At 37.6% G+C, this 22,152-nt stretch overlaps 1 protein-coding gene across 1 annotated transcript in view; it reads left to right on the top strand.

Annotated features, from left to right (window-relative positions):
• EPHA3 (EPH receptor A3) overlaps positions 1–22,152 on the top strand; it is a 206,558-nt gene that overhangs the window by 167,474 nt on the left and 16,932 nt on the right. Inside the window, 4 exon segments of the mRNA XM_009993327.1 lie at positions 3,672–3,857; positions 9,322–9,383; positions 11,663–11,872; positions 21,603–21,752. Coding sequence (XP_009991629.1) covers positions 3,672–3,857; positions 9,322–9,383; positions 11,663–11,872; positions 21,603–21,752 — 608 coding nt within the window.

Raw genomic sequence — 22,152 nt, 5'->3', positions numbered from 1 at the left:
AATTTCACAGAGTCAGCTTTTACTTGTCCCCTGGGTCTAAATGCACAGCAAATGCCATTCACTGATGCACTGAGTAGCCAATTTAAAAAGAAATTAAGATTTCCAGAAGAGAGATCTTTATATTATGACCAGCCCTCCTAATAATATCTATTTGCTTTCCACATGTAAATAGACACATCAGTCTGCAAGCATGTTTGTGTGTGTAGCATAATTAAAAATAAACACTTCAGTCAGACTTTACATGAAAGGCAATCAACTTCATCTCTAAATCAGTGCCAGCTTTTCCACTCTCCAACTCAAACACAAGTCCTCATTCCTCCTAAATAGTAGTTGATGAGATCCAGTCCATTCCTTACTGGGTCCATATAATAATGATTTGCACAAAAAAGATGTCATGTTACTGCTATGGGTGTTGACCAGATAGACTTACAGCATCCATACTGCCCAGTATATGAAAGAACCAAAGGCAGCGTAGTTAGGCTGCTCAGCGATCTTCTTCCAGTGAAACTGTATTCAAAAAAAGTAAGCCCATTTTATATTCACAGTCAACAGTAAGCTCCATTGCTATGAAAGGTCCAACACTTAGTCTCTTGTACCATCCACTGGCCTAGAGACACTTGTGGAATCCAGTTATTCACCAAAGTTGTAAATTGTGCAGACATGGCTAAATGGGACTGTGTTGATGGACATTGGCTGTAACCTTGTCCTTCCTAAAAGTCAAACAAATACCAGTTACATGACTCTGGTCAGAAATGAAGGATTGATTGCTGGAGTCCTTGCTGAAATCATAGCTATGGTCTCCATTGACAGTAACTTAACAATAATTTTAAGAGTTCAGCTTGTTATAGCCTTTTAGACTGTTACAACATAGAGAAAAGGGAATGCAAAGCCAGACCCTAGAAGATTTTTTTCAAGCACTTTTTCTCCCTTCTGTTTTCAATATGTGCTTTGGTCTTCCTCTTTGTGGTGCTCTGTGACAATGTTGAGCTCGGGTAAACAGAGTTTGCTCTTAGTAAAGTATATGAGTCATTCTGGTTTCCAGAGGTTGAATATTTTTAATTGAGAAGTCTGAACAGAACTCAATACCCATCAGTTACTAGTAGAAGGTTTTACAGTTCATTTTCTTGAGCTGCTGCCTGTCTTTGCAGCCTAAAATACAAATAATGTTAGAAAAAATGAAAGTAATGTAGGAGCTGTTTTAGTAGTGTGTGTGTATATAAACATGCCCTGTTTTTAATACTTTTTGTTACTACATTATTAGCACAGTTATTACATTAATAGCCAAGAGGAGGAAGCAGCTCAGCAGCTGGTGATAAGATCTGATGACATTCACTTCTATGTTGTTGACTCAGATCTAGCCTGGGTTAGCAACAGAGAAAGGGCTTTGCCCTATGACATATTTGTTCAGGTTCTCTTATTAAATTGGCTGTCTAACAGAGAAATTTCAGAAAATAAAGCTGAAAAGTTGACCTCAAGAGGTCATTAAGTCCACACCCTTGCCCACAAGTGAACTTGTTAGGAACCGTTCTTGACAGATGCTCATTCTTCACAGTCTCCAAGATAAACGAGTTTATAGCCTCCCTAAAAAATCTTTAGTACCATTCAAGTGTCTTTACTGTAATTTGCAACTATTATTTGGTTTGCCTCTTCTGTATAGGAAAATGTATTTGTGCCACTTGCATTTAAAACAATAATGTTTATAAGCTTAAGCTATTGTCATGCCTTTCTCTTTTCATTCCTTCTGTATAAATAACACCAAATCGTTGAGCATTGAATGTGAAAACACATCCCTGACTTTTATGATTTTGGTCATTGTTATTACTCTCTTTATCATTCCTGAATCGTGGTGCCACAAATGGAATGTGGACTCTTATGCCAGCCATGCTGGTGGGAAATTAATGGAAGAATAATTTCAATTTGCAAATAAATGACCTGAATGTGACATCTAAAATGTATTCCTATGGTATCGGGTCTGATGTCAATGGTGAAGGGCTGTCGATCTATTGCACATTTCTGAGCATTAAATCTATGAAGAGCAACAGGATTTAAATTTGTCTATTAAAGATATCTTATTTCTAATGCTTTTGGTCATTTTTCATTTTCACAGATGTTGCTTAATGTAAACAATTAGCTGCAGACATAAAGAAAGAATCACTGCAGGCTAATGAGCTCCAAGAGCCTTAGCTCAGTACAGGCATAGTAATGCTGTTGCATTCAGGATTATTACACATTAAATTGGAAAAAGCTCATATGTAAGCAGTATAATCACTCTTTCCATTATGTTTCATTCAAAAATAAAAATTAAATTCCCAGTTAGCACAAAAATTATGCCAGCTAGATTTAGATTTGTAGGGTTTGTTTGTTTCCTAGCCAAACTTTCTATACAAGGCTGCTTGACAAAATATGGCACACGAGGGGCTATTTATATTCAGATCTCATGCATTTTGACAAGTGAACCTGAATGGTTGCGTACTGTTGGAAAATGAGTGTTAAAGCCCTCCAGCAATACTTTCTAGTTTCTTGAAGGAAAAATGAACAAACCACAAAACAAAACATAATTTTAGTCTATGTCCAGTAAAGTGTTTTCCTTGTGTTTAAGTATAAATAATCATATAGGGCAATTCTTGCCATCCTATTTCATGTATATTTTACCCATCCTCTGTTTTTATTGCATTTTTCATTATTCATGAAAACAAGGACACACAAAGTTGCTACGGTAATTTTAACTGGGATGTTGTATGTGCAGTATATTTTATCATATGAAATTTAAGATGGAGGACTGGATAGCTGGGAATCAAAAGATCAGTTGCTGCTCAAATGTTTTTTACGATACCAAAATATCCTTATATGCTTTATGCAATCATCAGTTAAATACAAATATTTTCAAGTGAGTTGTTGTTTTCTTCCAGTAATTTGTCAACTTATTTAAAACTCGCTGTTTCAAATAATAAGATAACTTTCCCTATGCACTCTTCTTGGATGTTACACAGCAAAGGATAAACCATGTTGTATAAAAGTAAACATGCAGTGATATCTGCAATTTTCTGTTTAGCCATGTCACTGACACGATATACAGTGAGCAGAGTATTCATGGTGGGCTGTTGGATCCTGTAGTCCCATAGTGACACTATATATTTGCATTATTAGATCCATCTGAATAACAGTAGAACAAAGATAATCTGTGTGGGTTTCTTTTTTCTTTACAGCTATCTAGGTAAATTCTTTGGTTAGGAATTATCTTTCTACTTTAATTGAAAAAAGTAAAATAAGTGGAACTGTACAATCTCTGGTTGAAATGAGAAGTGTAATGTTCACAAGAATGCAAGACTGTTCTGATGCTTCTGCATTAATTGTTTGTCTGAAAGTGCATAAACTGAAACAAGAAGGGAGTTTCCTATTGATGTTTATGCATTCCTCTGGTCTACAGTCATCTGAATATGTAGTGTAAATGAGTAACATTGTCCAGTTTGTCAGCTGGAGATCCAAAGCATGGAAATCTTAAGTAGCTGTCTAAAGGCCTCCTTTGGAGCTCCAGTCTGTGGCCCACCAGTAAACATCACACCCTAAACATCACACTTCCATGTGATGTCTTTTGCTGAACACTGTCATCTTTCTTAAATATCCATGAATTAACTGCATTTCCTCTTTTGTCATTTTTCTCACTCTTTTAGGGGAATTTGGAGAAGTGTGCAGTGGGCGCCTAAAGCTGCCGTCTAAAAAGGAAATTTCAGTGGCTATCAAAACCCTGAAAGTTGGCTACACAGAAAAACAGAGGAGGGACTTCCTGGGAGAAGCCAGCATCATGGGACAGTTTGACCACCCTAATATCATCCGATTAGAAGGAGTCGTCACTAAAAGTAAGATATGATGGGGGCATCTGTTTTGCATGGGGAATTTCACTGGAGGTCCCTTCTACCCTAAATTACTCTGTGATTCTATGTTCTTTCAAGGAAGAGCAAATGCAAATAAAAAACAAAATCATTCATGTTTATGCTCCACAAACCCTTCCAGAAATATTTATTCTATAAACCTGTTAATATGCACCAAATATCCTTCAAAAGAGATAACAGCAGATACACATAGCTTGGCTTTTGCAATGTATATTGTATTTCCTCAAAGGCAGGAACAAAAAAAAAACTACCCACATGCAAGCACCAGCTAAAACCCCAACACTGATGCATCCAAGGAGGAATGGTGTCGGAGGCGATTGCCTGCTGCACACCTACAGAAACTTCACTGTCTTGCTGCTCTTGGGCAACTGAAAACATACAAACAGTTCCCTGGGTTAATGAGATGTGAAAAATATCAGAAATAAAAAATGCTGCTCTTGGGCAACTGAAAACATACAAACATACATAACCCTGGGTTAATGAGATGTGAAAAATATCGGAAATAAAAATGATCTGCATTAAAAAAACGTAGAGAGCACATTCCAAAAGGAGCATTTCTGAAGAACAGTAGTACCTCGCAGTAATAAACTAGCAGGTTTAATAAACTCCAGAGCTACAAGCTGCTACAAAGTGGCCAACAGGCACTTGCTGATAATCTGTTAGGAGTCACGGAGTCTGATATCCTAAGGTTACCCAATTGAACTGAAACCGTATGTTCTGCTTTCAACTTAATCATTAGATTTTATCATTAGCAAAAATTAATGAACAGCCTACCTGGCTATAGCAACTGATACTAGTTTATTAATAAGTAAGTCCAGACTTTTTCTACATGTTTTTCATGCAGGGAAAATACTCCATGTGATAATCAGCATGTACCATTATGAGGCATTTTAAAGATTCTAGAGTTTATATCTCAATAAAAATCTAAAAAAATAAATAATAAAAATTGTAAGGCTTTAAACTGTCACTAGTAAAATTAACTGTATTTATTTGATTATATTTTTATTAATAGACATTTTCTACATCTACCATTCAGTATTTGTGTTATGGGTTTCTGGGTTTTTGTATAGCATGTTTGTGTCTCTGATAACAAATCACCTTCTCATTTTGAAACAAAAATATAACTGAAAAATCTATCCACACTGGGTACCTTCCTGGAAAAATAATGTATTTGAAGAACCCTCTCCAGCTCCAATTTTGTTAAGGAAGCAGCAAGTTGTAACACACGTTCCTGAACAGTGGTGTTGTTTTAGAGCTCCTACCCAGCTTTCCCATGGTAGCCACTGTAGCCTCCTTGAAGCCAATCAGATCCTGCATGCTCTTCTCCTTATGAGCAGCCAGTGAGATTTGGTGCTGAGGATGCTACCTCATTTAGGCTCTTGTTGCTTATGCTGCTGGTTGTCCCCTACCTGGAGGTGGAAAGACAGAAATAGTTAGTAGAAGAGAGAGGTTGCATGAAGTACTGAAACTGGCTTGTTCCATGAGACATAAATTCAGAGCCTTTCTGAATTCCCATTCCAGCGTAAGGTGATAAATTTAGTGATCAAAGTCCTGCAGTAGCTATTAGGTGGGAGATCAATAACTTCTTAGATTAGGTGTTCTTAAAAAAAAAAAAAAAAAGAAAATCACAAATGTCCTATAGATTTTTCAGGGGAGTGGAAAAAATTGGTAGGTTGATTCCTAGTTCATTCTTAAGGACTCTGCTGGCAAAGCAGCTCCTTGCTATTTCAGTGAACTGCTGGAAATGTGCAGAGAACCTCTCCAGTTAAACTGGGTAGAAGATACCAAATACTTTGTTGTTAAATAGGTGTTTCTATTGGTTTTAATGAATCTTGGGTTTAAAATTGCATCATTCAGGGTTTCACAAACATAGACAGGTGTGAAAGAATTTCTTAGCTTACTGCAATAAATTATATTAAATAAAAAACCCACAAGAATGTGTCTAAATTAACTAGTGAAAGGTGTGTAAAAACCTGTATGTTGTGAAATTACATAATTACAGTAATAATGTATTCTCTAGGTATGATTTGTGAAAGTCTGTTTTGCTAATTTATGTTATTCTTCAGCTTAGGTTTCACAGTCTCATTAGCAGAGGACTGCCACATCTGCCTGTGTAAATCCATGTTATCTCCTATTATTTAATGACACACACGTTGTACAGTCAGAATAATATTTGCAGTCCCAAAATTACTTGAAATGCCAACATTGGACTGTCGGCAGCTGAACTGAAATCTATTTTGTTACATTTTGTATTTCTGTGGCACTTGAGAAAATAATTTAATTGCTGTGCCTGCAGGAATTGGTGCACTGCTTTTGCATGTGCATTACTAAGTCTGTATTCTGTATAAGTGACTATTAGTAAGTTTGCTACTCAGCTGTATTCACAGCAGAGTGCTATTTGTTTCTGGGGGGCTGGTAATGCCAGCTGCCTATCACATTTAAGTATGAGAGAGCAAGAAATGAGTATTCCCAGATGAGGTCAATAAAAGCCTCAGGGATACAACACCCTCTCCAGATAGCTAGAATACAGGAGTTATGAAAACTGTTCTGAAAGTATTTGTAATCATCTTGCTGGGTAAAATTATATGGCATAAATGCAAATAAAGATAATAATTTGTTTTCTTTAACATTCTGTAGGATGATAGAAGGACAAGAAGGTTGTGGGGTTTGCTTTTTTAAGATCAAACCAATATACTGTAATAACTAATTAGCAGGTATTCATGTATTTTAATGATCGCAATTAAATCACACTCAAAAGCTTTAGTTTATGTACATTCAGTTAAGAGTCTTCGGAGTAATTGCTGGATTGCTCTCAGTACAGGGAATCCATGATAAACAGGCAAGATGACTTTTTCTTCATTAACCAAATTCTTTTTGACAGGTGGCCCTTAGCAATAATCTAGCTTTTTTCATACTAAGCAACTCCTAGTAAACTGCAATTGTTGTTATCCCTATAACAGGACCATTTGGCATGAGAAGCCCTAAAGCTGAGGTGGCTGTGGCCTGCCAGTGGGACAGCCCAGCAGCAGTAATGAAAAAGGTTCACCCATCAGATAAGACTTCGATCCTTTCCTTCAATGCAGTAATTTCCCTGCTTCACTTGGATTCCTGTTCTGTGCTTTCCTGCTACGCTGGTCTCCTGGGTGCACTGTAGGCAGTAGTCTTAATAACCAGCGCACATGTTCTGCTTAGTTTACTAATAATTTACAGCAATTTGTAGCCTGTTAGTGTAATAAATTTCAGCAACACTGTTGACACAAGTTGTTATCATGTATAAACGGCTGTGCTTTGATAAATGAATGCAGAATGTTCTTTTAAAAGTGTGCCATGTTGCTTCAGAGCATGTGTTTCTTATTATGGACAGGTTTCCAAGTGAACCAGAGTGAAACCCTGCAGCTGGGGCTTTCTCAGTATAGGTGAGAAAGGCAGGAAGATACTCTCTTAATAATTTGAAAGACCTATCTTCTTGATCTAATTTCAGTCTCCTGGTGTGTCATAAAATTGACTGTGTTTAAACAGAAACCAGTGTCCTGGTTTCAAAGTGCATGGTTTTATCATAGGAAGTTTTGGATAGTCCCATTGGTGCACTGCTTTTTACTTGAAAGATCTTGCAGCGTTTTCAGTGCATTATCAGAAATGCCTTTGGATTAACGTTACACACACTCTGTAAAGCTAGGTACTTTTCCTTGCACTGCTTATGTCTTGCTAACAAGAGTAAGCAAGTAGCAAGTTGTTGGTGTTGGGGTTTTGGTTTTTTTTAAGGTTTCGCATTATTAGGTCTTTTATCTGTACCATATCCTATATAATTCAAGATTAATGTTTTGGATAAAGAGGTTGCTCCTGCTAGTTAATGGATGACAGAGTCAATTACCCAGTAGTGTGACTCCCACAGTATAGCACATCATTTGCACAGCAGAAAGAAGATATTTTAACCCATAAATCTATGCAAAGAGGACACAGATTTTTCTTCTCATTTTATTAAACTCATAGAAACCAGTATTTCTCTTCTAAGACTCTTTATTTGGTAGAAGTTGTATTTTCAGAAAAAAAAAAAAAAACAGAAAAGGAGTTGTTATAATTTACTTTGCTTTCTAATAGCTTTCTTGCTTTTAATCATACTGGGTACCTCTTTAAAGCCTCATGCTGTTCAATTAAAAGCTAAAATATCACCATGCCGCCTGTACAATATGCAGGCCTTTTTCAAGCTTTTATGGTCAGATGCCTTCCTTTATTATATGTGAAATAATAATTCATCTCCATAAATAACTTCAAGCTCTTACCCACCTTTCTCTCTACCGCAAAGAAAAAATAAACAAAGCTTTAGAAAATATTATTAAATAATAAAATCCATATGATGGTAAAATATTAGCAGGGCAATGACCTTTGTCTGGAAACTTCACCATAATCTCATTAATTTTTGCATTCATTTCTCTTCAACATGTCAGAGTTGCATGTAAAATCTTGGTTATGTTACAAATACCTTAGGGTTGATAGAATGGTTTCAAAAACTGATCTGAATCTGCATGGACAAGTTTTGAAAGATGTTAGAGGATTTTCAAGGATGCAGGGCTGTTCCTTTAGAGCATGTTTCTGCCCTGTGGATGCAATGTGTTTGGCCTCCAGCTACATTGCTCCTGGCAGAAGGGGAGGTTCATGTTCTCAGTGATCCCACTCCAGAGTGAGACAGGACCACTTGGAAAGAGGGCTGACCCCCAGCAGTGGAAGGTGGCCATGTTACAGCTCTGCTTTTCTTTCCAGTGCCCTGGGTTACTTTTATTCTGCACTTTCAACTCCATCTCTGTTCTCAGCCCATTGTTTTCCTCGGCTTATGCTAGGACAATACTGAAGTGCTACAACTGAAATGCATTGCAAATACCATCCTGAAGTAGAAGGGTTTTTGCTGTGGCCTCCAAATATGCTATTTAATCTCCCCCTTACTGAAGTACTGGAGGAACATATTGACTGTACCCATGTGGTAGAGCACTGCTTCACAGTCCTTGCACCTCTATTGTGCAGACCAGGGCACCTTGGAAGAAACTGCAACCTTGTCCACAGTCAGGGCCCACTTCCCTTCCTTTGGAAACCTGGGGGCAATTGCATGGCAGAATACGCCAACTTCATTGCACAAATACAACAGTTATATGACAGATTATATTCAGTTGTGAAGGATGAGACACTGTATACTGAAAATGCAGGATACTTTATTTTGTGTCTTGGGACTCCAGCTGCTCAAAATTGTATTTCTGTTGATGTCAGTGAAATCACAATTATGTTGTGGACAGCTGGTTTTGCCCACGCATCTTTTGCTTTCTTTCTGCAATGTAAAATTATCCATTGGATTTGGAAGATTTGGGCATGTTCCTGAAATGCCAGTTTTTACTGATTATTATGTATTAGTTTTAAATGTCTGACCTCTGTGATATATTTGCAGGTAAACCAGTAATGATTGTTACTGAATATATGGAAAATGGTTCCTTGGACAGCTTCCTACGAGTAAGTGTGGTAGGGAACTACATGGTACAGGAATGTTCAAGAAAGCTCTTGTTCTGAATTTGTTATGAATTTTCTGCCACTCTGATTCATCATCAGCTCTTGTTGCTTGGTATTTCATTTTTTTTTCATTTGGGTTTATGTGCATTGTGATCTGCTTAGAAAGCCAGGTAGGAATCTGCCGGTCCATTTCCACTGCTTACAGTATTATTCCAAAATTAAGAACCTTTTCGGTTTATTAGTATGTCACACCAGTAAAGAAAAACAAAAAAAATAACAACATAGCACACAAAAATGGAAATAATCTTTCTTGAATTACTTGAATTACTTGGCTTGAATTACTACTGAAATACCATTATGCTTATTGGTTGGCAACCTGAATGTCTTAACAAGAGATTTCCAAAGTGAACTGTTTTGTGGAAATTTTATCAGTAAACCAATAGAACTGACCAAGACCCATTTCCATAAATCTGAAAAGTTTAGGGAATAACCCCATACCTGAGGGTGTTTGAAAAGTGTTGCTAGCACACTTTATTTGCCTGTTTTCTTTCTCCTTAGACATACTGATACCATTGTTGATTTATCTTTGCGTTCTGACAAAGTTGGTAGCGAGCCTAAAAAAATTTGAGCGCTCCCTGTGTCACCAAGATTTACTTGTGGCAAAACAAGAAGTGTAGCAGAAATGAAATCCCATCTGAGGGGAAACGCTAGTTTAATTTTAATTTGTTAGGGCAAACTTAGCTGTGGCTGGGAGACTGCTTTGGTTCTGCCATGGTTGAATGACATTATCCCCCAAATTCATGACACTGAACTAGATGTTTAACCCCAAAAAGGGATATGTTGTCAACCTTAGTTTCAGTATGTATATATATGTTATGATGTCCACTGGAGCATGTAAAATACATATAAATAATGTGTCAGTATATCTGAATGAAATATATCTGTACTGAACTGCATGTATTTTGTTTAGGCTAAAAATCCTTCAAGAAAGCTTGGAGGAAAGGAGAATAATTTCTGACTCTACAAAACAGTTTTTCAGCCTGTTCCTTTAAGTGTTTTGTTGTTGGTTTGGTTTGGTTTATCACAGGCAACCCAGGCAAAGTAACTTTTTTGTAAATCCTTTTAAAAACTATTTTCATTTCCTTCTCCCTTGAAAAGCTATGTCAGCATCTCATTCCTTTCATTGTTAGAAACTTTCTGTTTTCTAGCTAATTCTTCTCCAGGGTCTATGTAGATCCTCTTGTGTTGGCCCTAGTTAAAGAAGGTTTCATAACAGGGAACTGCTAAGAGTCTTTTATAATAATTAATTTCTTCATGAAGGGGAATTCTGAGAGGCTTTTTAAGCATCTGTGGTGCCATATATTTGTAATGTTTACAGTGCTAATGTCACCCCTAAGTATATTAATCAAAACTGAAATTAATCCAATCAGTCTTGCAGACCAATCTGTGTGAGCTCATGCCACATGACAGAGCCAGCTCCCATGTAGTTAATAAAATTCTGAAAGAAGCAGCAGGAAAAGCTGGAGAGCTGCCCATGATGATACATTTACAGCACTTGGGGATTCATTCAAAAGCTGCACTAAAATGTACTGTTGTCCTGTCTGCTATGTATCTATATATCAATATCAAAGTTAGATGCTAACAAACAGCATTAGTAAGAGCTTGGAGATTTAGAACATGTGTCTAGAAATAGACAATTAGAAATATATGCAACTAGTAGATTCTAGGCTAGGTCACAGTTTATTTAAGTGATTTTATTTTTCTGAAGTTGAGGAAAGTTCTGAGGAATGAGTTCAAACTTACTGGAATTTGAAAGCCACGGAATCAGATCAGTATTTAATTTTGTTAGAAAAAAATGCTTGTGTAACAGAAAACTTTCGTTAGTCCATTGGGCAAAACTGGAATTTTCACTAACAATTTCTGTGGCCTTTAAGGGAAGCTGGACACCTGTGTCCCCAATGTCCCGCCACTCCAGTCTCATGAGCACACACAATATGGATTTATGTGCCACTTTCACATAGGTCCTATCTAGGAAATTAGAATTCTGATGACAAGAGGAACAGGAAAAAATTAATTTTTATCTGAATTGAAAAACTGTCCCCTTCTGACAGCTGACTGGGAGATTATCCTCTGCAGATCAAAGTAGTTCCACATGTGGCATTTAAATCATGACCCTGACTCACAGGCTCTTCAATTGAGGAGCTTCCAGGGTTTTTTTTCAAACATTCTGTGCAAGCAGGGACATGATCAATCTCTGAAATGACTTTTCAAATGTTTTGCAGAAACATGATGCCCAGTTCACAGTCATTCAGCTGGTAGGCATGCTTCGAGGGATCGCATCTGGCATGAAGTATTTGTCAGATATGGGTTACGTCCATCGAGATCTAGCTGCTCGTAATATCCTCATCAATAGTAACTTGGTATGCAAAGTCTCAGATTTTGGTCTCTCTCGTGTACTGGAAGATGACCCAGAAGCTGCTTATACTACAAGGGTGAGTTTCTGTGTTTGTGTATCCTCTTAAAATTCTTGTTGGTTGTGACAAAGTTAGACTGAAATCTGAGGAAGTCCCTGAGGCTTCTACTCTGTTGCAGAGACCATCCAGTCTTGCATGCTCAGAGATGTTCAATAAACCATAAATTCATCACAGCTGTTTTAAAACTCATGTCTCAGAGAAGACAGAAGGCAAAAAAATATGGTGTCTGTTGGTAGATTATTTTTCTTTAAGTACACCAAATTCATAGTTCAGTTTTTTTCTGGTGGGCTTGTGAAGGAGTGACTACCACAAGTAAGGACTGAGTTGGTTTGGCACATGATAACATAAGACTTCATGTATGATTTGAGCATCTTTTGTTACAGCACTGATTTAGCTGCCACCCAGTTAAAAAAAAATCTTATATAGCAATATTTTTTTATTTGGTTGGTTGGTTTTTTTACCTTCTTTTGTCTTTTAGTATGAAGGGATGTATACATCTGACTGGAGCATACTGATACCACAGTTCTGCAAGGGTGTATCAGTTATACCTGCTCTGCACCCCTAACAGAGTAAAACAAAATTTAAAAAAATCTTGCCTAACAGTGTAATAAACCTTCTTTGTTTTCTCCTTCTTATATCATATGTACAAAGTAGTACTTGTCTTTTGAAGATGTAATTATATCAAGAAGACTTAACTCTGACTGTTTTGTCCTGAGACAAGGAAGCTTTTATCAGATAGGAGATTGCCCATAGTGTTATCTGCTGCTTGTTTCTTTAATGGATTTCATCCCGCCTGAGAAGCTACCTGAAAGCTGCTCTGTTGGCTTTAGAACCTTAGAAAAGCCACAGTGTCTTCTAAGTACAGCTGTGCTGCACTTCTTGTTATCACTTGATTAACGCTTCTGGTTTATTGTGGAGACATTCAAAGCAGACATTTAGCTTTGTGTATGTAGATATTACACTGGAATGCCTGTGTGTTTGCTTTAATCCTATTGTGATTGAATGTTATTAACTTTAGAAAAAATGATATTTTTCTCCAGTATCTTAGTTATGTGTAATTTGCAGTGATGCCTAGTAATCATCTCCTCTTCACTGTACAAACCAGATTAGAGTAGAACATATCAGCAAAATCTTAATGTGGGTTTTCCAGGGCTTCCTTCATTCCTGATCACTGACAGGAGCAATCAATTATTGTGGTAGTTTGCATGCTACCTTCATCATGACTGAAATGAAATAACCTGTGACAAATGAGTAAAGAAATCCTAGCTGTTTTCTTATGCATTATATATACATTAGATACACATGTGTTTATATATATATATTTATCAATCATAACTTCATAACTTACCAGGCATAAAGACTCTATTCTTTACTTGACCTTTCAGTGCTTTCTTTGACCTCTGATAAGCTCTGGCATGTTGTTAGAAATATGCAATATATACTGCTTTAGGAAACTGTCTGCAGAGGTCTCTCATGGTTAGTATAAAGTGATATTAGTAGGAGAAAGCAGTTTTCATGCTCAGTATAGGTACAGCATTCATAACTAAATATTAATATAATGCAAGAGTCCCTCAAGAGGAAATTGTCTGTAGTTCAGCCAGAGCCATATTGCCTTGTCCAATATGCTTGTCTGCCCTCTTCTTAAGAACTACTGTGAAAGTAATAGGTGTTAGTGTTTCTGAGGTAAACAGTTTTAGGTACACTATTTATCTAGCCTCATATTTAACCTCTCTCCCCCAGAATGTGTGCTTGCAAGGTAAGGTAGTTGCTCTGTGTCCTACCACCGCTGCCCATAGGCAGGTGATCAATCTCCCCTTTAAAGCAGCTGTTTACATGCGTGGAGATTGCTGTTCTCTTCACAATCATTCCTCCTTTCTTTAATTTTATAAGCAATTTTCTCCAGACTTACTTACTCCTCTTTGTGGTCTCCTTCAGATTCTTTTCAACTCAGCTACATTTCCTTAAATGTGATACCCCAAATGGAATACTAATCCCCAGCACCAAGCATAGTATATTTATCTTATGTGTCTTATACGTGCCCTTTGTGTTAATATCTCTATGGTTGAGAAGTCTCTATGTCTCCTTCCAGTACGGTTTTTCCACATGGTTGGCTCATGTTCTCCTCAGACACATACCTCTGCCATGCTTCAAAGTTCAGTTCTTTTATTCCAAAATTCAACTAGACATGCAAACTAATCTATTGTTTAGTAATGGCATTTTGTGGAGTCACATAAAGAGTTGAAGAAACATGTATGTCCTAGTTGAAAAAGTTGTATGAGGAGGAAAAGTAACTCCCCATCAAACAGCATACAGCTTTATAAGGGAAACGTGCTTCCCTGAAAGTGAAGTGATTGTCACTCACTTATATGTGTGAGTGAGCTAGGACAAGCCGTGGTTCACAGGGCATCAGTGCCTTCTGGACAGTGTTACATGTGATTTTCCTATGGCCAACTGCAGTGGTGATTTATTTTTTTATTTCTTCCTCTTCTTTTGCGACCTATTTTCTAAGCCTACCTGCCTATTTACATTTAGATAGTAAAATCGGATGGAAATAAACTGTTTTGTAAAGCGTAATCATATGTGTTCATTAAACTCCATCTGTTATTTATGGTGTGTATGCAAACTGCTGCAGGAACCCACCCAGATAATTAAAACCTTCAAATACAAACTAGGGCAAATCTATTTTTCTTCAGAAGTAGTGGCTGAATATGCTTCTGCCACATCTTGACTGTAAGAGAAGGAGGAGACTATTTGCTGTTCATCTTTTTGCTCAAGTTTCCCTTGAAGTGAATCTTGTGTACAGGTCCAGGTAGTGTGTCCTTGGGATGTTTGATCCCTATCTTCAACAACTGAGGACCATGATTATGAAAAAGAGCTCCAGGGCAGGTCATGTTCTTGTTTCTTAGTCATGTCACAAAACCCAGGACTATTTCCTTAGTGATTCCTAATTCATATAATTGTCATGCAAGCATGAATTATATAACAAAACCAAGGCAAAATCTGTGCCACTTTTAAAAATAATAGGATCATCCCAAACAATTTGTGCCTTTACAACTAAAGGATAAGAACTACTCAATAGGATCTTTGAAAAGACAAAAAAAAAAAGATCCAATTTATAACTACAATTCCAAACATTCAAACAGTAAAGAGTGTGCATTATATAAACGGGTACAGACTTTTACCTTCCCTCCACCTCTTTCCACTCCCAGTTCTCCATTTAGTATCAGAGGTACTAAGGAAATTTATAGAGTTAGCTGAAAAAATAGGTATTTTATCTAGTTACCCTCCTCTTCCACACATATTTTCTGCCCCTAAACATCAAAGTCTCAGAATGGTTCCATTGCATTAATTCATAACTGCAGTTTGGGATTGGTCCACCTCCAAGAAGCCCAGTTGGCCCTTCAGGCTTTCAATACATACCACTGACTGGGTGAAATCTTACACTGTTCTGTTCTCAGAAACTGTTTCTGAAGCTTTGCATAAAGGTTATAGACATGTATCCTTTTATATATCAATAATATGTGTATTCCTTTATATATCAGAACATAATCCTGCTATATGTTCGTGCTATTGTACTAGAGCTCAATGCTAAGATCACAGGTGCATATATGAAATACAGGCAACCAGAAGCTGTAAGAAAACTTTGCTACCTGACAGGGTAATTTTTTACGTCCTGAATTATTGTCCATGAATCAATACCACAAAAGGCCTTTGGCAGCCTGTGGTCTGCCTGCTTACAGAAGCAGAAGCCAGCATGTGAGTCAGGCTGATTGAATGTTTGGATTTTTTTTTTTTTTTTTACTGAGCCTTTGTGCCAGAGGGAACGTAATGTAATTATCTACATTCTCCATACCTATTCGCTTCTAATTGAAAGGCCAAGATTGTATTAAAATTGTCATTGTCAAATTGATCCTTTTTATTCTTATTATTTCTAGATGTCTGTGGGTGGACTAATGACACGATATGAAGTGGAAGTAAATTTAACCTTCACACATGTAGAGGGACTGTAATTATGTCTCTTAGAGGCATAATATTTGGGTAGTCAGTAGGTGAACTTTGACTATATAAATACATAGTTAGATACTTCACATGTTTGTTGCATTTCAATGTAAAACACAGTCCCGTCATTATATTTCCATGGATAATTTCTTATAAATCTATATAACTTTAAAAAATACTGTTCTTGGACTGCAAGAATTTGGTAGCCAGTGCCCCCAGGCAGCAGTGCCAGAGCTAGGAGGGCAAGGCAAGGTGCTGCACCTCTATGTGCCAGAGGGAAGGCCATGTGGGTCCTTTCTGCTACGCACATGTTATTGCAGCTGGTGCTTGACAGAACTTGTTCTGGTTCGTTCATTCCCTACTTATGCAAAAAACACAATAATACAGTCTGAGTGTATTGAAGGGTATGGTAAAGAAAGAAATAAAACCGAAAAAATTCTCTTGCCTGATAGGCACTCAGAAAGAAGCAATGTTCAGTTTTCATTTGCCACACAAGGAGATAATTTCAAGAAAAAATATTCATTAGTAAGGGATGAACAAGTAGTATCAGGTAATTTTCAGGTGCTTAAGAGGGTAAGTGAGACTCATCTCATTCACATTAAACCATCTTGTTCTGTACCAGTAAGCTATCTCCTAGCCTAAGTCATCATGTAATTAATTAATGTCAGGCTTTTACCTTCAGGTTTTCCAGCAAAGTTCTAGTAATTCTGTTAGAATCCATTTTTCTTGATTCTCCTCTCCCCATGCCTGTGGCTTTTGTGCCTATGGCAGTCACCCTGTAACAGATTATAAATCAGAATATTGGAATGAGTTGTGAAGGCCTGGAAACAGGTGCCTTGTGCTGGAGCGCCAGACATGCTAGAAATAAATGGAGGACTTCATCAACTTTAGATGAATTATGCTGAACAGCCAGATACTGTAGGAATCACAGCCCAATCCAGAGCAGATAAAACTGTTTGGTTACTGTTGGGGGCTCACTAATTTCAAACCCTGAAAGTGGTTCTCTGACCTAGACTGCCTGGGATTTTGAGCTGCAATAACAAACTCCTACAATTTCTAACACTAATATTTTCTTTCTACTCAAATTCAGGCAGCTTATCTGGGTTTGTGAGCATGCCCTTAAAGGGACACCGTGACAAAAATATATGCAATCCATGTTTATCTTCAGAAAATTATCAGTAAATATATTTCCAATAGTTAGTGATGCACACCTACATGAATGTTCTGTATAAGCCTTTGTCAAATAGATTTGGGCAAACCTTTTTCCTAGGCATATCTATAAGGATTTTTCATTTAGCACATTTGTCTTGCATGTTCATTCCCGATACTACTAATTTTGAAGGGTAGGAGCCCAGTAATGATAGCCCATAATATTAGAGTATCAGATTTTCCAGTGGAGTATAAGCAATAGACATAGCAGATAAAGTTGAGATTAAAATGCATGAAAGCCTAATAGACATACAATATATAATTAAAAACAAAACACAAATATAAGGTATCTTAGCCCTTTCATCATAGCAGTTACAGAGCAGTTATTATACTCATTTTAAATACTAGGACACGTGGGAAAAGGGAAGAAAAAACAAGAGACGAGTAAAGAAACAAGTATGGGAGCTTAGTTTTCCAAGCTCCAACTAGCAGCTCTAGGAGGAAGTGTTTGGATTCATTTATGTGAAGGTAAATTATGTAAGATGTCTTTGACCCTGGCAAAGAGTATTGCAAAGGATATCTTGATTTCTAGCAAAGCAGAAAATTGAAGAGCTGATTTGTGCTCAGATGAGATGTGTATTTCTCAAAAATGGTGGAAGCTAATTGGGATTTTTTTAATGCTGAACGATCATGGCTTTTTAATTTCAAAATAGACTATTTGAATTACAGCAAGTCTTATAGTTTTCAAAGGTAATAGCAGTAGAAAACCATGCATTTCGATTGATACAATTCTTCATATTTTCTGCATATATTGATATTTGGACATCTGCTAAAATATGCATGTTGCATAAACCTTTGGGGGGAATTATTTTTGTGTTAAAATGCTTAATTGTCTGAAAAATATTTTCCAGAAATTTTTTTTTTCTGTTCTTGCTCTTAAATTATTTTAAAAATGAGTAAACAAAATAATCTTTTAAATACAAATATAAGATTGACATGTTAATGAAAAACTGAGAAGCCGAATAGCAAAATTGTAGTTTTATACTCGATTCAGTGGCATTTGATTTCTTTTTTAGCTACATTTTAATTTTATTCTTGTTTATTGTAATGCTACAGGTAGCTGTAGGCTTGTATGAGTTTACAACTGAGATATAGCGAATAAAATTTATTTACTTACACTAGAATCTTCTGGATAATGTGCCTTCGTTTTTCACTAAAATAAACAAAGCCAGAAGAACTTTGTTTCATTGATTTTGTAATCTTCCTTAGCCTGTAGTAAAGCAGGCCCAAAATGTTAGGAGACTAATTAATGTCGTTTTGTGTAAATGTGTTTCTCCAATTGTATAAATGACTTTTCCATAAGATTATAAAGGTTAAGACTTTCTATCAAATGTGATGTTTCCTGCCCTTGCCTAAAGTGCTCGCATTCTAGTGATGAGCATGTTTTTTCCATGCGATATCAGGCAATTTTTTTTCTAGGGTTCAGTAAGAACTGCTTAATTTTCGTATTTTAACCTGAAATTTAAAAAGTGAACCTGAAGCCACCCACAAAAATTCAGATTTTTTACTGAGTAATATTCTGAAAACTCCAAAATTATGCTTCTGTGTTTCACAGAACCACCCATTATGCTGATGCAGGAAAAACAGCATACCTACTGTCTGCCTGAGGTCTTTCTTATGTGGCACGTTGTAAGTGGATGTTCTGCCATCCTTCTATTCAAAATGTAGCTAAATCAATTGCTGGAGAATGAGGCCCAGACTGGTTGTGTCTCCACGAGGTCACTGACAACACATAGCTCCCTATCTTAGCTTCTTTTGAATCAGATGGCACAGTCTCTTTCCCAACAGCACTGATGCTTCGGTGCACAAGGTGAAAGATCAGCAGAAGTGAGAGGAGCTTGGAACTCATCTGAGGTGGCAGCAAGTATCAGCAGTTCCCTCTTTTACATCTCCATCTGGCCAGAAATTTGAAACATTTCATTTCCAACCAACCACTAGTGTTGGTCTGGCTTGGTCCCTGCTGGACACGCTTGGCTGTGGGAGCACTGGCAGGGGGATGGAGCTCAGAAGACCCTACCAGCCAAGGAGCATTGTGGTGGCCCTCGTGCTTTGGCTCCAGCAGCCCCATGAGCTGCACATTCCTTTCCAGATCTAGGGCACAGGGTTGGGCTTAATCTGTAAAAGTTCTTCACAATTTGCATCTCAGGTAGCAAATTGTCCCAGCAGTTGAGAAAGTCTGGGGTGGGTGGGCACCCTGGGGGCAGGTCTGTGCAGGGAGGGCTGGCATCCTGGGCCTGCAGCCTCGGCTTTCCCCCTCTCACTACTGTGTGTAGGCAGCTCTCAGGCACCTCAGCCTTGCCAGCTTCTCTGTGAGTCTGCTCAGTTTTGCAGGCAACTTCTGAGCCTGTGGGGTGAGTGTCAGATGCTTAATTTGGAAGCTCTTTCCGTTCCTGGTGGTGGGTTTTTGTTTGTGTAAAGTTAAGGTGTGATATTCCCCCAGCATCAACGTTCTTTATTGGAAAACAAAGCTCACTCTGCTAGTATGTGTTGAAAAAAGGTTGAAAAAGTGGGATTGATTTCTTTAGCATCCCCACATTCAAAGGTGTAAGTGAATTTGTTGCGAAAATACTAGGACACAGGAGAGCTTCTCTTGTTTCTTGGCTGTGCCTTGGCCTCACTGACAGACCCTAGACACTTGTAAAGGGGATATAATATTGCTTGTCAGTAGAGTATTAGAAAATCAAAATTCTAATGTTCTTGGTACTGTTAAGGAGCCGCACTGGGAACTGTGAGTAAACTTATAATTACTAGAAAATGCAATGTACTTTTTTTGACTGGAGAACATTATCTTATATTTTTTCCAAGTGAGAGAGAGAAAGCAGGCTCACCACTCTGGCTTATGTGATGAAACAGGGGTTTCAAAAACTGAATTATTTATTTTCTGTGTCCTATTTGTTGGTCCGCAAGTACTGTCAAAATTTAGTGTTTGCCTAATTTTAAGGACTGTGTGTGAAATGGGAGTTTGTCTTTTGGTTAAGGCAAGGTGTCTGCTAAACAGGATGGGGTCCATAAACGCTGTATGTCAAGACAGCTTTTCTCTCTGACCTTTTCCAAGCCTCTAAGACATATCTAGTGACATTTTGGAGGTCTAAATTGTAGTGTGAGTCAGACCTGTCTACATTGCTTGTATTTAATCTAATTTGTGCAGTTTTAGCCATGACATTGCAGTTGTCTGGACTCTGGTGTATTTAGCTTGTATTTAAGCTTCTAATTAACAATAGTGTTCCCCTTTTCTGTTGTTAACCAAGCTAGTTAGTCCAAAGCTGGTGAGCATATGGCTACCCTCAGTGCAGGTACACTTTATGGAAGTGCAGGCAAAGTGTTAATATAATTACATGTTATGTCTTGCTGCTTATTCAGTGGAAATAAGTGCACTCCCTTCCTACTCAGGTTATTGTGACGTTATGTGCATGACTCTAATGTGGCTTGCAGAATTACCTCAAATGGCCAGTTTAGTGCAAAATCTTAAGAGTATATCCCTGTATGTCTTGTGCATCCCTGGAACTGCAAATAATATTTGCAGTTTTCTGCGTTCAAATATATTCACTTGAGAATTAGCTTAAGTAACAAGTTTTGCACTGGTATCTTTTAGAACTTTGTTTTCTCATGTGTGACTTGCAAATCAAAGTCTTATCTCTGTCAAAGCCAGCACCACTGAAAACTGTCCCTTTCTTCTAATTTGCATTGTGCAGAAACTCAGCCTGAGACTGCTTGTGTGCATTTTATTAATTTGATCTATGGCACCAAGCAGTGGCCATCATCAGAGATGTTTCCCTAGCTGCAATATTAATTGTAATGATAGCTTTAATTGTTTTAAATTGTACATCATTTAATGGTGGCTTGCTTCTCTTGTGACAGTAAAAAACCATTTAAGACCACTTCCCCAGGTGTCATTTTTGCACTCTTCCCTCTGCACAGATGACCCCCTCGGAATCTTGTCCTTCTGTGACTGTCTCTGAGAGCTTTGGAATGAGAAATTTACACACATGGTCACAGTCACTGCCTTGTGCAGTTGAAGGCTTGGCATTAATGAAACAGAGCAACATTGTGACCCCTCATTTTCCTTGAATGTCTTAGAAAACATGGGATGAAAACATGGTGAAACCATGCAGGTTTGCAATGCCTTACGAATAGCCAAATCCAGCCCTCTTGTGCCGTGCAAAGGGATCTAGGATGTAAGCAAGGACCTCATACTAGCTTCCTCATCCTTACTGCTGCTTGAGTGTCTTACCAGTTTCCAAACATTATAAAAACAATCAACTAAACTTAACTTACCACTCATTATTATCTGTGCATATTATGCTACACATACATATACTTTAGGTATGTTGTACAATGTATCTACAGCTCTAGTAGATTTTACACTGTGGTGGTTTACTCTGCATGATGTTCAAGATGCTTTCACAACAAATGACAATAACATTTTTCTTACACCGTTATAGTGATAATTCAGAATCTCCAATACAAAATAATAAATAATGCAAAATTATATTCATTGCATTACAGACAAATGGTCTGGTTTGTTTTGTTTTCCTCCTAGGGGGGCAAGATTCCTATCCGATGGACATCACCGGAAGCCATTGCATATCGGAAGTTCACATCAGCCAGTGATGCATGGAGCTATGGGATTGTTCTCTGGGAGGTGATGTCTTATGGAGAGAGACCATACTGGGAGATGTCCAACCAGGATGTGAGTATATTGTTATCTGAGTTATGTTCTCAAATGAAGGATCAAGCTGTGAAAGGAAGCGAAGCATAATGAAACCAGGTGGCTCTGAGTTTTTGACATTGACATTGAATAAGATGTAGAAATTAAACTCTCCAAATCCCCCTCATAAGTACTAATGAACTTAACAAAAAGCCAGCATCTTTATAGCAGGGTATTTTGGACCTCTGAAGGAACATATCAGAGAATTTTACCACGCTGGTGGTTTTCTATAGGATGATTCAAGCAATTCCACTGCAGTGAGGTAATTGCTTTTTACATTCCTGAGCTCTTTGTTAGAAAACCCTCCTGAACTTCTGTTGATCCCCTTTGGTTCCACTTGTATAATAATCTGTAGAAGTCTTCTGTAAATGTCAAATACACA

Source organism: Chaetura pelagica, unplaced genomic scaffold (genome assembly GCF_000747805.2).
Source record: "Chaetura pelagica isolate M959 unplaced genomic scaffold, ChaPel_1.0 scaffold101, whole genome shotgun sequence".
NCBI lineage: Eukaryota > Metazoa > Chordata > Aves > Apodiformes > Apodidae > Chaetura > Chaetura pelagica.
Note: the sequence above shows the minus strand (reverse complement) of the source record. Positions and strands in the feature narration are given on the sequence as shown.